Raw genomic sequence first — 15000 nt, 5'->3', positions numbered from 1 at the left:
CGTGGGGCCCCCCTGGTGGGTGACTAGAGAATTTCAGAAAAAAAAAATTGTCCCCAGAAAATAAAAAAATTCATGGGGGGGGGGGTGGCTAGAGAATTTCAAGAAAATATAAAATTTGTCCCCAGAAAAATAAATTTCATGGGGGGGGGGGGGTGGCTAGAGAATTTCGGGACATGTTTAAAAATGATTTTTTTTTTGAAGTAGCTTAATTGGCGACCAGTCGCCTTTTAGATTTTTTCGGCGCCGATTCTCGCTCTGAGTAGCCTAAATGGCGATATATCGCCCTTGTTGGCAACACTGGTACTGACGTTTATACATTCCGAATGAAGAAAAACGAACGTATGAAAACGTATGTATGCGGCCAGCCTTACCTAGAAACGGTTTCAGGTCTGTTGATAACAAATGAAATTAAAAACAAAAAACCCCAAAACTTACAAGTGACCTTTTCACTAAGCATAACCAACCGCCTCGAGTATTGAACTTGGCCCGTACAACTGTTAACCAAGCAACTATCACAAACCTCAGCCAAACCAATATCAAAATGTATTATTTTTAGGTTTTAAAAGTGATGTGTAAGTACACGGAGAAAGTTTACTGTTAAAAAATATTTTTTAAATTATAAAAAAAATCATCTAATTTTTCCTTTTTGCTGTTAAAAACGGAACTGCAGGCCTTTAAAGAACGAATTGACCAAGTTTCAAAACAAACTATCAGTAAAGCACGAATACGTACGTCGGAATAAATGTTCTTAATAATTATAATCTTTTTGCATTTTATTCATCATATTTATTAGTACAAGGGGCCACCTATGTAATCACGTTTTCAGATATATTCTTAACTACTAATATTTTATTAGGAAATGGGCTTGCAGTCACATTTTTACAGTATTTTTTTATAGTACTCATTTTTCAGTGTACAAAAAACATTTATTTTTATTTTCAAAAAATGTATATATTAGTCTTATTTACAGTTTCTGCGACTCCATTACAGTACACAATCTCTAGCAATTTCATCACAGTTCAACAACTTGGTCGACAAAATAATTGTCAGGTAATTTTAACAGAACAGAACAAATATAGTGAACCGAAGCCGAGCTTGAGGCAGTTTCCGATCTGACTCGCGGGTGGAATGGCACGATCAAGTCAACTGCTCGTGCTGGGTTTGTTTTTGGGGTGTTTATATCTATGCCTTGTGAGGGTCGACGGATACGCACAGAGGACTGACCTCATTGTGAGAAAAGCACCTAGACGTAAGTTGATTCATAATTTCTTTAATGATTAATAATATAAAATGATTATTTTTTATATAATTGGGATATTTTGCGAGGCAAATGAAAATCCGGGCTATTCATGGCTAGTCACTAAGGACGGGTTGTTTCACAGAATTAGAATAATTCATCAAATTTTAAAGTTAATTTTATAGTTACGTGAAGGTAATTATTCCTAGTAATAACCTTCATGTAAATTGAAAACAAGTCATCAAATTTTAAAGTTGATTTTCAAGTTACGTGAAGGATATTATTCCTAGTAATATATGTAGCAAGTAGGTAGATATTAGTATTGAATTAAGTAATACAGGTAGTTTCTTACTCGACTTTGTCCGAGTACCTCCTGTACCTAGATGGAAAAATTAAGTTACGAATTTAAAATAGTCGTCTAACTTACGGCTTTCCAATGGTTTTATATCAGTAAGTCCAAACTTACTGATATAAAACCCTGTTAATTTATTAAAACACTTTTTGTTTTGTTTGTTTTTGAATCTTTATTTAGATGTATGCAAATTTTTTCATACATCTAGTAGGAAAATATAAAAAAAATACAAGAAATAACAATTACATTTTAAAAGAAAAAGATAAATACATAAAATTATATTATATAAGATATCTAGGTGACTAAAATAATATTGGTGAGTTCAACAATCAAAAATTATTTTTTTACATATAAAGCACATGTCCTACGAAAAGTGCTAAGGCTTGGGGCTTTCTTTATGACATTTGGTAGGTTATTATAAAGTTTTTGCCCTTTATAAAACGCGCTTTGTGTGCATGAAAGTTTAGTTTTGGGAAACCTAAAATCTCTGCGTCTTCTCGTAGGATAATTGTGAACATTTTCATGGTAGATAACATTTCTTTGCAGGTAATTTCGAATAATCAAATTATTCGTTTTACTGCAGGCCTTTGACGAATAAACTCAAAGTATTAGTTAAAAGCGAATGTTTTCTGAGGACGGCGGAACACATGTTCATACAAATACTGAAATGGATATTGACATACTGATATTGTGGCATTCCGTCATGATGTTTATTAGGAAAACAACGCATGTTCTCGATATATTCTGAATGACTAATATTTTATCAGGAAACAGGATCATTTTTCTCCGTCTGAGAAATTTTCTTGACGCGAGAGCTCTGGTAGCTCGAATATTTCTTTATCTTCTTATTATATACAGTAATGTTTGTACCTACCAAGAGTTAGAATCCTTTTAATTTCGTTGTTGTTATTAATGATTTATTTAATTATATTAATTCAATGTGATGCATTTATAGACATCTATAATTTCCGCAATATATATATTTTTATTTTTATTTTGAATATCTATTTATGTGAGACTTCTTATCATTTTTACTAATGTATCTTATTTTATTATATGCTTTTGTTGTAACATTTAATATTTTTTTCTTTTTTCGTTGTATTATGTTTCCTTTATTGTTTTAATTTTGTAGAATCTATAATAACTGTGATACTCTACTATTAAACTTTGTAGTGTGTAAAAGCCCATTAGGGCGTGTAATAATAATAAATAAATAATTTTTTTAGTTGTACATTGTATTGGGCTAAAATCAAAAAACCTTAAAAATAAAGGTTTTTTAATTTTCACTTTAAGTAGTTGTCAAGATAACGTAGTAGAAGCAAATATTAAGGTTAAACGCAACGCTCGTTGTATTCTACGTGTTCACAGATGGCGTTAATTAATTAATTTTGTTTTAATACAACTTTGCTAGGTATTGCTTTACAGTATTAAGACAAATTATTTGTTTGCGCCCTCATATACGCAATATGAATATGAATAAATAGTTTTGTCCATATAAAAACTCAATTCTATCGAGAAAGGCATACAAATACAATATTGGATTAAATCATCGGTAAAATATTGTATTTGTGTGCCTTTCTCGAAAGAATTAAGTCTTTAAACGAACAAAACTATTGATTCATATTCATATTGCGTATATACGGGCGCAAACAAATGATTTGTCTTAATATTGTAAAGCAATACCTTGCAAAAGCGTATTTAAACAAAATTAATTAATTAACGCCATCTGTGAACACGTAGAATACAACGAGCGTTGCGTTTAACCTTAAAGCACGTCATCATATTATGCATGATTACTAAAGCGACATCTGTTTAGCAAATCGTGACAGTTCTGTATCAATACATTTAACAGCTAACTGTTTACATGAATAGTTACATTTTCGGCCAATAGAGTATTATATTATAATAGCGCAGACCTGTGAAAAATCATGGGCTATTGTAACAAATATATATACTTATTGTAGGATTTGTGAAGCTGAAAAAATTTGAAAAAAAAATTCTCTCAAGATACCTTTCAATTCACGAAATTTACCTACCAAATGTTAGTAAAAATGACGACATGTTGACTGATGCTTAGATGAATAAATTAATTTGTTGACATATTTTAGCGGGACTTTCATATAGTTATTTCGTACACACAATATTTTTTTGAATGGCTATCCTAAATAAGCGGTGCCACATTTTTTAATGTACACCTTGTCTTGTATATTTATAATTTTATTGATAACCATCCGAAAGGTTAATTTCTTTTTTTCGAAGAAAACTTCTTCTAACTGCTTTTCACTTTGTGATGGCATTATTTATTTTTTATTAAAACACAAATAACTTAGTTTACATCACTTTATTTCGATACAAAATCTCAACATGTTTCGTGAACCAAGTTCACATCATCAGGAGCACAAGTATACTAAAGTTATAATTAAAATTAGGTCTAGAAAGAAGAGGTAGAAGGAACGGGGAGAGGTAAGAGTAGGGGAGGGTTATTCAAAGTAGGAATTAAAATGTCATTAGACGGGAAAGACCGAATAATTGGGAAAATATTTAAAATGGGGTTTATAAATATTTTTTGTTTATCAATAATATCTGCTTTCATATTCACGTGTTTTTTTTATTTCTAAGATTTCAAAATTATTGATTTGAGATACCTTGTAACCATGTATCGAAATAAAGTGATGTAAACTAAGTTATTTGTGTTAAAAAAAAAAAGTTAATTTCTTCTTCTGAAAGACATTTTTTTTTTTACAAATACTTCCAGCTTCAAAAACCTAAATTTAAAATATCCCGTGATTTATTATGGGTCTCTACCAGTAACTGGGTATTTCTCAGTGGGGGGTAACTTTTCACTATAATTTAAGTTAATTTGTAATTCTCCGCAAGCGTTCAGGAACCAGCTGCCAATGGAATATTCCATTTGGGAAATGTTGTGAAATCTTTAAAGAAGTGAAGAGATTCTTGTCGAAATTGATCTTCCTAATGTTTTGGATTGGTTTGGTGTCCAGATTACGTAGGCAAGTTTACTAGTTAACTTGTTGGTAGGTAATAATTCAAGAAATTAAATAATAATGTTAGCCGTGAGATGATCTCTGGCAAATGTACTCTTGAAATTTAAACATGGAATTAGATGATGTACCGAACTAGCGTAAATGTGCTGAAAGATATGGCACTTAACGGAATGGCTCCGGCTTATTTATTGGAAAAAGGTATTCCTGAAAATGCCGATTCATCAGGTAAGGAAGGTTGAAGGAATCAAAGCGCACACCAGATACTAAGTTCGGTGGGCGTACTTTAGGAGTGTCAGGAACAAAAGGTTGGAATGGACTGCCACGTGATGAATTGACAGAATTTAGACCTAAACTTAAAACTCTCATTAAGAGAGTCATAATATCCATACAGTCAGACACCTTCTCAGTCCGCATCATTGTAAATAATTAAATGTGAACAACTAAGAATTTCTAAGCTTTATAAGGTCATTTCATAAAAATTCTCCAGTCCTTCTTCGTTTCTTCTCCAAGCGTAAAGTCTGTGACAGACCATGCTAGAATAGGCTTGGCCTATTTCATATCGCTCGCCACACATTCCCATTGGTAGCGATGTGCTGAAATAGGCCAAGCCATGATGCGTATAGCGCAATGCAAGGGTTGGCCGTTGGGTGTCTACCAGTGGCCCGCGGACCATATGCACACATATTTTCTATTAGTGTACATAAAACCACCAAAAGAACATTCCAACGTTCGTAGTTCGTATCATATCTCGTATATGGAAGTATCTAATATGAACTAATAAGTGTTTAATTAAAAAAAAAAAAAATTTTTTTTTAGTAGGTACTTATTTAAGTACTTAGATAGAAGACAATATAATAGCGTTGATAATATTATGTTAAATTTTATTTTTTACATTCCAAAAGGCTATTTTATACTTATGAGAGATAAGGATCTAAAGTCACTTTTTATTTCAAGTTTAAAAATGGTTATTTTTGTTCCTTATACTTGTTCTTCATTGTTGTTATTATTTAAATTTACGAATCTGTATAGTACGATTACTGTATAATAATGACTAGCCATTTAATAAACAAAGATTCGAAATTTTAAAATTGGAAATTCATATGTCATACGGCATATATTCTGGACTAGTAATGTGTAATTTCAATCACCTAAGAAATTAAATAAAAAGTACCATAGGATATATATGTCTTATACTGATTTATAAATGTGGAAATTCTAACTATACAATTGTAAATGTTCTCCAAAATGCCCTGGAAAGAATCTCAGACTTGTGATATCCCGAAAGAAAACAATCATCTATTCTGAATGCAATTACTAATAAATAATTATAAGCAATAATTTCAATTGAGATATTTTCAATTTGTATTAGTATTTCGGATGACTAATTATTGCTTATAATTATTTGTTATCCTTTATGCTATGCATAAAACCTTGTCTTATAAACGTTAGTTTATCATTAAAAAATAGCAATTACTAATGTTATCCAAATTGACCCTGGTAATAAATTACATCTTTGCGATTCTTTCAAGGATAAAGAAACCATCCTGTTACTTCGAATGCAATCAACAATGTTCCCAAAATTTGTTATGACAGCATCGCCATTCCATTGTAAGAATATTATGTACTAAATACACAATTTGGTTGTCCTGAAAGGGGAATCCTTCCCAGTTGGACAGACAAAGGTTCATTTTGTTATGAATTGTTTGTAATTTATATATATAAAATAAATAAATAAAAATTATCTAAATTATTTAAATCTCAGAACACTGATTCAACTATCAGCATTGCGCGTCTTGCGCGCCCTGCGAGTATTGCGCGTCCTGCGAGTATTGCGCGTCCTGCGAGTATTGCGCGTCCTGCGAGTATTGCGCGTCTTGCGAGTATTGCGCGTCCTGCAAGTGCTGCTAGTCTTTCAAGTCTTGGACGTCTTTTGCGTCCCGTATACGCAATACTCGCCAGCCGCAAGAAAAAAGGACATGAAAAAAATTGTGAGGAATTTTTCGAAGGGAATTCTCTATGGGGAATCCAGCATCGAATGAGCAATACCCCAAACAATAATTCCTTTCGGCATACCATTACTTGTAAAAGTAAGTACAAGTGCGAAATACTGAGGAACAGGTATTTGGACTAGGTATTTATTCATACTTGTACCAGTTTTTCCAAGTATCAAGACGAGCTAGTATGACTCACCTCTAGTACGTGCCGATAGGATTTATAATTTCTTTTCACTTCAAATAAACTATTTGAAGTGACCTGTCAGGTAAGTATGATTTCTCTATCTGTTTGTCAACAGTAAAATTAGATAGGGCCTAAGAACTGTTAATTGTACAGCGCCCTTGAGGTGATTTTTCACCAAAACGGTGCTACGCACATTATCCGATAATTATTATTATTGTAATTATATATTTTTTATTTCACTGCTTTTGATTTTTTAATGTTCCTCTTCTATAGAACCTATAATAATGTTAGGGTACAAAATTTCTCACAATTATCAAGAGAAGTCTTACGATGGATGTAACCTATTTAACGATTTTTACCAAATAAACTGAAATTTATAATCAACATTATATTATCAAGACAAGCAACGAATTCCTTTAAAATGTCAGGAAACGAAACTGCAACTTCCCGACCTACTCTGCAAATAATTTTCAGCATTGTTGTGCTCAACCTTCAAGAACATCGGGGAATCTCGACCTTGGGACTTTAGCAGGAACGTCTCCCACTCTCTCACAAATCACGTCCACCATTAGTAAACAAAAATTGCTCGGATCACGTAAAGTGGATTCAACACGCCATGAAGGTCAATAGGTACTTAGCCTTTTTCTGATGGTAGTCGTGCGTAACTTTGATCGATGATGGAAAAATTTATTACCTTCCTAGTCGCTTGAAGTTTTCCGAGGATTTCTATAAATGCTATAAAATTTACATAATAATAAACTGTGAACAACGATCCTTAATTACTAGTCCTTTTTACAATGTCGCGCAAATTGCTGACTGCGCAAATAACTTACCTACCAATCCCAAATCGGGTAAATAAAAGATCGGACTTATTCGAAAATAGAATATTTTGTTACACTATTTAGTTAGACATTTTTACAAATGTGTTATAATTTACCCACCTCATTCATATTTATCATCGCTATGCTAGGCGGTTTGGTTAAAAACCGTTGCTTTAGCGAACTTTACTTTTCTGGGCAGGGTTTGGTTAGTCAACATACGACTGATGTCGTAGTTTATTCATAGCATTCTCTAAAACTTCTGGTGCCATGAAATGGTCACGTGTCTGCCCCCAGCTCGTCCAAATGATACCCAGATTTTAAGTTGGGGCAAGTCTATAAATTTGGATGTCTATGGTTAGATCGTTAATTATAATAAATTGTTAACCAACAAAAAAAAAGATAATTTATCCTATGTATAAAGTTGACGATATCACGCATTCTAATATATCACATATGATAGATTAAAAACAGTATTTTAATAAAATGTGGTGGTTCGTTTAAGTTTATATATCATTTGAAACCAAAACAATTAAACCACAATCAAGTGTTGAACTTTATTGGAATTAACTGATTATCTTATTACTATATTTAGTAGTGACGTTATGAATATTTTCGAGATAAAATGTTTGATGAAGGAAGTTACCGGAGTTCCATGAAATGTTCTCGCTCATTCTTTGCCCAGTCGGGGTCATCTTCCTTAGTTCCCTCTTGTACATTGTACATGTCTCCGATGTATTCAGCAAGGGAAATCTTTCCATCCTATCAGAAGTTAACCGCAAGCTTCAATTGAATACCAAAAGATGTCACTAATGTTCATCTCATTTGAACGTTTTTCACAATGTTATTTTTTACAAGAAAATCAGATGTGAAAATTTGTAGTTTAGCAGTAGAGCTATTAAAAGTTTTATAATATATTTTTGCAATTTAATAACTAGGGGTTAATGCAAAATATCAAACAACACTATATTTCTTGATCTCAAAAACAGTGAAAATGCGGAAATCAAGGGCGCTACATCCATATTGGTAGGTATTAAAGTTCATACCTACCTAAAAATCTTATGATTTGAGAGGAAATTAAGATTTAGATTTAAAATAAGAAGAAATTAGAAATACAATTTTTTGGACGCTAGGTCACTGTCACTGTCACTGTCATCTATAAATTTGCTTGTAATTATTACAACGTTGTGCTCATCAAGGTAGCTGCCAAAAATATGGAAAAAAAATAGTTGCAAGATTATATTGAGACCGACAAATATGGTTTTTAACCTTCCAGCGGGCGCGTTGAGAAATTTCCCTTGAGCGGGCGCTTGTCGTAAATTTTACGTCATCGAGTTTTCTTCATGTAAGTGGTGTTTTCTTTGTACAAATGTTATGGAATTTCTTTAAGGTTATGAAAAATGATAATAAGCAGTAGATACTTTAAAAAAAACGAAGCAACATTCTAAACGTGTTAGTATTTCAAAACAACTTATTTAGTCAAAATCAATATTCCCATCCTTACAATTGTTACAAACCACCTCAACTGAAGAATGGTTCTTGCATGTAAAGGACTGACAACGGCAACACTTCATTGATGCTGAGGATTTTTTCTTATCCAGTGCATATAACCGACAAACACCGCATTTTGGAAAGCTTCTGTATTCTTCTTCTGTTATCGGTTCAACTGCCCGACCGTAATTAACTTTGAGAAAAGCACTTATATCTTGCGGTAAATGTTTGACATTTGATTTGATTTGACTCTAGCATAGCTCGAAGCTCGATGATTACGACTAAGTGGTAAGAGTGGGGGAAGCGATATGGCGCGTCTGTCGTAAATTTTACGACAGCGCGCCCGCTGGAAGGTTAATAACTAGGTCCCAATGATCGAGTGGTTAAGACGCTGTCCCGATAATATAAGATATCGTGGGTTCGATTCCTAGTTGTGACCGTTATTTGTTTATTTTCTTTGTCTTGTTGTGTTTCATGTTTCGTTTAGATTTATTAGCATTATTTTCTTCTTCAACGATATATTACTTGTACATTGATGGGTATAACCTTAAAAAAAGTTGACTCAAAAACGGTTTAGTTTGTAATTAAGTAGGTATGTATTTAAGTACCTACTCACAAATCTAATGATTTCAGAGGAAATTTTCGTTTTGATTTATTAAATAAGAGAAAATTAGAAACAAACTTTTTTGAACTTTTACAACAAATTTAATTCATCGATAATCCAGATGTTCCGGAAAGACGGTTAATTTTTTAAAAACTTTTGTTTGTGATGATTTCAGTTCACCTTCCTTTCCTCGGTATTGGCACCAGGTGCAATGGATGTCCCAATCGTTCCTGTGAAGATGATCCAGCCGTTGTATATGGATACTGCTGTGGGTGCTCCAGGTTCCTAGGTAAAACCAAAAACCTATTATATCAACGGGATAGTCCTCCGCGTCGGCAATAGAGAATTCCTGTGTTACAAATTTAAAAAAAAAACAATATTTACCTTCTAACTCACTTTTATACTACCAGTCGAAAATTCGTAGTATAAGCGGTAAATTGATGAATCCACATCGCATCGACCAATAAAACATTTCGTTTTTTTTTTAAAATTTTTAGTGTTAAATATTATTAATAAGTTAGTTTATATGGTTATTATTCAATTTTTTTAATATTTTAACATTTTTTACCAAATTTAGAACTTGTTCGAAAAATTCTGTAAAAGGCATTCGTTTTAAATTTCATAACATTCCGACCCATGTAGCCTTAGAAAGTATCTACGTACTATTTCATATTATTATTGTTTTACAATGTGCTGATTTTTCACAAATTTGGGGAGTTAATCATTTCTTTACATTGAATCTTCTTTAGGCCATCAACCTTAGAAATCAAGTATTTTTTTTGACCCCTAGATCTCAAAGTGGCCATAAATTTGCTGAATTCTTCATGAATGTCATAATATATTAATTTTCACATCGAATAGAATTCATACAGCTATTTTAGAAACTTTTCGAAAAAATCAACACATTTTGTAACGACAGTATTAGAGTATGTGTGCTTTCCAAGACATGTAGGTTAGAGCGTAATGGTTTTAGTCAAAAAATGATGACGATTCGATGAAAAATCATCAAATTAAAAATTTCGAAAAAAATAAATTATATTTATAGACGATTTGTGGTCTTATGGTCATGAAACAAAATTATATTACCGACTGTGGATTGTTTTGCTACTATTCTTTTGTTGGTGACTCATGAGAAATTTGTATTTTCAGATAAGCTACCAGTGCTGTGTCCCACGGGGTTAAACTGTCCCCTCAACGGTGCTGGCCTGTGCCATGATTACGAGTATATGCTGGTCTGCTGCTGTTAACGGATGATTTTGCCAAACAACCCGTGTACCCTTCGATAGATAATCTCGCCTCCGTTACTGATATTCTTTTGAAAAACTGCCGTACCCTAGGCTTAAAGTACTATGCAGTGACTGCATAGTTCTTATAGAGAAAAAAACTGCAATCAAAATGCAGTCCACTTGTTAATTCATTAATTTAAATATTTTTACCATATGCGACAAGCTTACGCGACTAACTTACGCGACCAAAGAAAGCTACGCGTAGATCCCTATCATCAGGATATCTGGAACAACTGGAAATACATTTACCATTTGCGGCTGACTTGTGCGACAAACGTACGCGACTGACTTGCGCGACCAAAGTAAGCTACGCGAAGATCCTTGTCACCAGGAAATCTGGAACAACTGGAAATACACCGTTTAAATATTGTATGTTTCAATATCATGATGTGAGGCATCTCCATATGAGATGACGAAATTTGTTTTCCATGTTTCACCTTGTGAAATTACCAACGTGTTGGAGTTTTCATATTTCTTTTATGTTCATTATAACGGTCCTAACCCGTAGTTAAGGTATGTAGGTACCTATCTCGTTTAAATTGATCAATATTTATCTTACAACATGGTGAAATATTTAGATTAAAAATGTAATACGTAATGTGGTGTTTTATAGAAGACTGATTTTGTAAATAAATATATTTTTAAAGAAAATCTTTTCATTTCCAAACAAAGTGATGAAATCTCTAAGGTCTAAAGCATCAAAAACGTTAGAACTGGGAGTTGCGTCAAGAGATTAACAAAGAGCTTTAATTACATATCAATAATGAGCTATCGAGCTTGGAAATATCAGTTTAAAAAATTCTGTCTAAAAACAAGATAGCACGTATTTGTTCAATATTATCAAATCCAAACATTGGGCGAAGTCGGGAAGTAAAACTACCGACTGCAAAGTTAACCTTGTCAAACTTCGTGCATCAGTGTTGAGTACAAGTAAACAGTGCCATTTTTTTTACAAACTCGAACTTCTTTATTTGAGGTTTACGCTTCAATGGATAGTGGAAGCAAGGACAGGATTTATTGACGGATTCAAATAATTTTTTTCTTATCCTATTTTTTATTTTTGATAATATTGTTGTCATGATCATGGTTAATAAAAAAAGCTATTGGGAGGTAGGTATTAATGAAGCCACTTTTATAAAAACAGGCCATAAATAAACGTTATTATCGATAGATATATAAAAAAAAACAACGAAATGAAATACTCGTAGCTTTAGTGCTTAGAGTTGCATCACGTTTTTGCATAAAAATTTGGTCTTATTGAACAAGTGAAAAATATACCAATTTCAAAGCTCCATAACTCATGTTGGAAATTATGTTGCTGGCTGAAAGTGAATGTGTTGGGATAAACCATATGATATATTATTTTTATTTTTATAAGTAATAATTGTTCGCCTGAAACACTCATCCACATTGAAAAAATCTCCTGATAAAAAATACATGACGCCAACGGGACAATTATTATTAAATTAACAATTATTACTTATAAAAATAAAAATAATTGTTATCCTTTGTGCTATGCATAAATAAAATCTTGTCTTAAAAACATTAATTTATCAAAAAAATAATAATATGATATATTGTTTACCTTTTCCAACGAGATGGGTTTTCAAAGCGTTGGTAATTATGTTGGTATCTGAAAAAAATACTTTGACCTAGATATCCAAGACCTTCCAGTAAGACTAATTGACATATACAGATGGACATATTTCAAGGCGACAGAGCTCAGAGTCCGAAAGAAGGAACATGCACATTTAAAAAAATCTTTTTACAATTTTGAACAGGTTAACGAGACACGTACATGGGAATTGATGTCATCCATAGACAGTGAACAGGAGTGAACCGATAATAATTTATGGAATATTATCTCCTATATTCCCTTGACGGTAGCCACAAAAATTTCACCGGCGACTACAGTGCCGTATTTTTCCCTTTCCTCATATTTTTCCCCATTTTTCCCTTTTTTCAACATTCTCCCTCCTTTTTCCCCGATTTTCCTTCCAAGGCGTCGAAGCGGCCAGCCGGCCACTCCCGCTATATCGTATGTGCGGCCGGCGACTACAGTGCCGTATTTTTCCCTTTCCTCATATTTTTCCCCATTTTTCCCTTTTTTCAACATTCTCCCTCCTTTTTCCCCGATTTTCCTTCCAAGGCGTCGAAGCGGCCAGCCGGCCACTCCCGCTATATCGTATGTGCGGCCGGCGACTACAGTGCCGTCCCGTACAGTTAGACTCCATTACCTTGAAGGCGGCCAAGGAGGAACTAACAAATTGTAAATAAAGGACTTTTTAAAATCCTTTTTTGGTACCCGTAAAATCTACACTTACTAGTGACAACAAAATTAAGCGTGTCAAGCTGTAGGTGCTTTTTCTTTTATAATATCTAATAATGAAAACATTATTAAAACGATAAAACATTCATGAAAAGCTTTTTTTCTTTTCACCGAGGTGGCCCAGTGAATATTTCAATTAATTTACCAACTAATTGGTACTATCCGGTTTCGTCCGAGTTATAACATTTTTTTACGAAATAACAATAAAAAAATGACATTTTATTTACAGTTCCACGAATATTTTATGACTCCACAACTGGTAACGAAATTGTACTTATACTATTCATAGTTGTAATCAGTTGTTAATTTATTCTTCTTCATGTATTTTTGCATTTTTCGATAGTTTTTCGCACCTCAAAATTTACCTACCTACTAAAAAAGTTGAATTTCTGCCATATAAATAAAATTCAGCACATCTATAAATATATTTATAATATAGTTCCATGGTTCCAATCACCATTTCGATTAACAACGCATTCGAATAATCGACCTACTTCGATTATGACCGCTACGAAAAAGCTCAGACTCAGATGACAGAGGGGTAGATAACGTCATACGCAAGAATGCAAAGTTTCATTACCTAACCTAACCGACACTCGTGGGTCGTCAAGACAACGCTCTGTTAGTACTTCAGTTTCAGTTTTCAGTAGCGTTTGTGGCGCCGCGTAGAACGCTTGTCTGTCGTGCGTTCTGTGAGCAGCGTTCCGTATTCAAAATAATACACTGACAGGAGCTTACCAGAGAAAATGTGAATTAGACGCTTGGGTACTTTATTATAGTGTAAAACATTGATTTAATCAAGTGTAAAGTTCTTATTGGTTTCCAAATGTGGTGAGTCATGATTTAAATGTAATCTGGTTTGTTTATAAATCGATTTTTCCTTTGATTTAGGAGGAAATCTGAGCGGTTGCGTTTTTCCGCGTTAGCCGCGCTTTTACAGTGTTGTTTTTACGCGAAATCGATGAAATATGCAGTTTTTAATCTCCTCGTTGTTATTATTTCGGTGGGTTATTTATGGGTGTGTTATATTAATCTTTGTGCAATGTTGTACGTGAGTTTTCCTTTAAGTGATAACTGATAAGATTTAAATGTAATGTACGCAAATGACGTAGTGGCATTAGACTTTATTAGGCTACCGGTTTGATTCCTGCACAAAAATATGTTGACGTTTATTCGTCATTTAACGTAGGCATAAAATATATAATATTAATAAATGACCGGTCGGTGGCCGAGTTGACATCGCGGTTGGGTCCCACCTAGGCGTAGTGTAAAGTAAAATATGGAATAAACGGTGAAATCTAGAAGTATTATAGTAATAATATTTTGATGATTTGTATAGCGCCGTTTTTGTGGAAAATCTCCTCTTTCATATGTTTCAATATTAATATTTTGAGGAATGATATAATAATTAAACGGAATGGCCAAATTGAAAAAAAACGTAAAATTTATTGAATTATTTATTGCCTAAGGTTTTATTTAGCTTACATCTCTGTAAGCTAAACATAACTAACTAACTAACTAACCATCACGCCGTTTCCCCGCAGGGGTAGGCAGAGAGGACGGACCGCCAAACAACTCGGTCTTGGCACACACTCCTTGCCTCATTCACATTCATACATCGTCTCATACATACTCTTCTATTATTCTGACTCTTGACATGGCCCGACTCGAGTATCTGATTCACTTGATCGTGCCATGTCTTC

At 33.3% G+C, this 15000-nt stretch overlaps 2 protein-coding genes across 2 annotated transcripts in view; both read left to right on the top strand.

Annotated features, from left to right (window-relative positions):
* The first annotated feature begins 1128 nt into the window (after positions 1 to 1128).
* On the top strand, positions 1129 to 10929 carry LOC149416891 (uncharacterized). The gene is made up of 3 exons (XM_089640677.1): positions 1129 to 1249; positions 9858 to 9971; positions 10832 to 10929. Exons 1-3 carry the CDS (start codon positions 1129 to 1131, stop codon positions 10927 to 10929), a joined length of 333 nt encoding a protein of 110 aa, XP_089496803.1.
* Positions 10930 to 13966: 3037 nt separating this feature from the next.
* The window catches only part of LOC149416890 (uncharacterized), a 72796-nt gene continuing 71762 nt past the window's right edge, over positions 13967 to 15000 (top strand). The window contains exon 1 of the mRNA XM_089640676.1: positions 13967 to 14128. The gene's annotated coding sequence lies outside the window, so the exon portion shown is untranslated. The remainder of the gene's footprint in view (positions 14129 to 15000) is intronic.

Source organism: Hesperophylax consimilis, chromosome 16 (genome assembly GCF_061612785.1).
Source record: "Hesperophylax consimilis isolate HC1 chromosome 16, BYU_Hcon_1.0, whole genome shotgun sequence".
In the NCBI taxonomy this organism is placed as follows: Eukaryota; Metazoa; Arthropoda; class Insecta; order Trichoptera; family Limnephilidae; genus Hesperophylax; species Hesperophylax consimilis.
Note: the sequence above shows the minus strand (reverse complement) of the source record. Positions and strands in the feature narration are given on the sequence as shown.

Excerpts from the sequence above, each read along its gene's own strand:
- LOC149416891 (XM_089640677.1), top strand. The coding sequence starts at position 1,129 with ATGGCACGATCAAGTCAACTGCTCGTGCTGGGTTTGTTTTTGGGGTGT. Across the intron at positions 1,250-9,857 it reads TGTGAGAAAAGCACCTAGAC|TTCACCTTCCTTTCCTCGGT; the intron begins GTAAGTTGATTC and ends TGATGATTTCAG. Across the intron at positions 9,972-10,831 it reads TGGGTGCTCCAGGTTCCTAG|ATAAGCTACCAGTGCTGTGT; the intron begins GTAAAACCAAAA and ends TTGTATTTTCAG.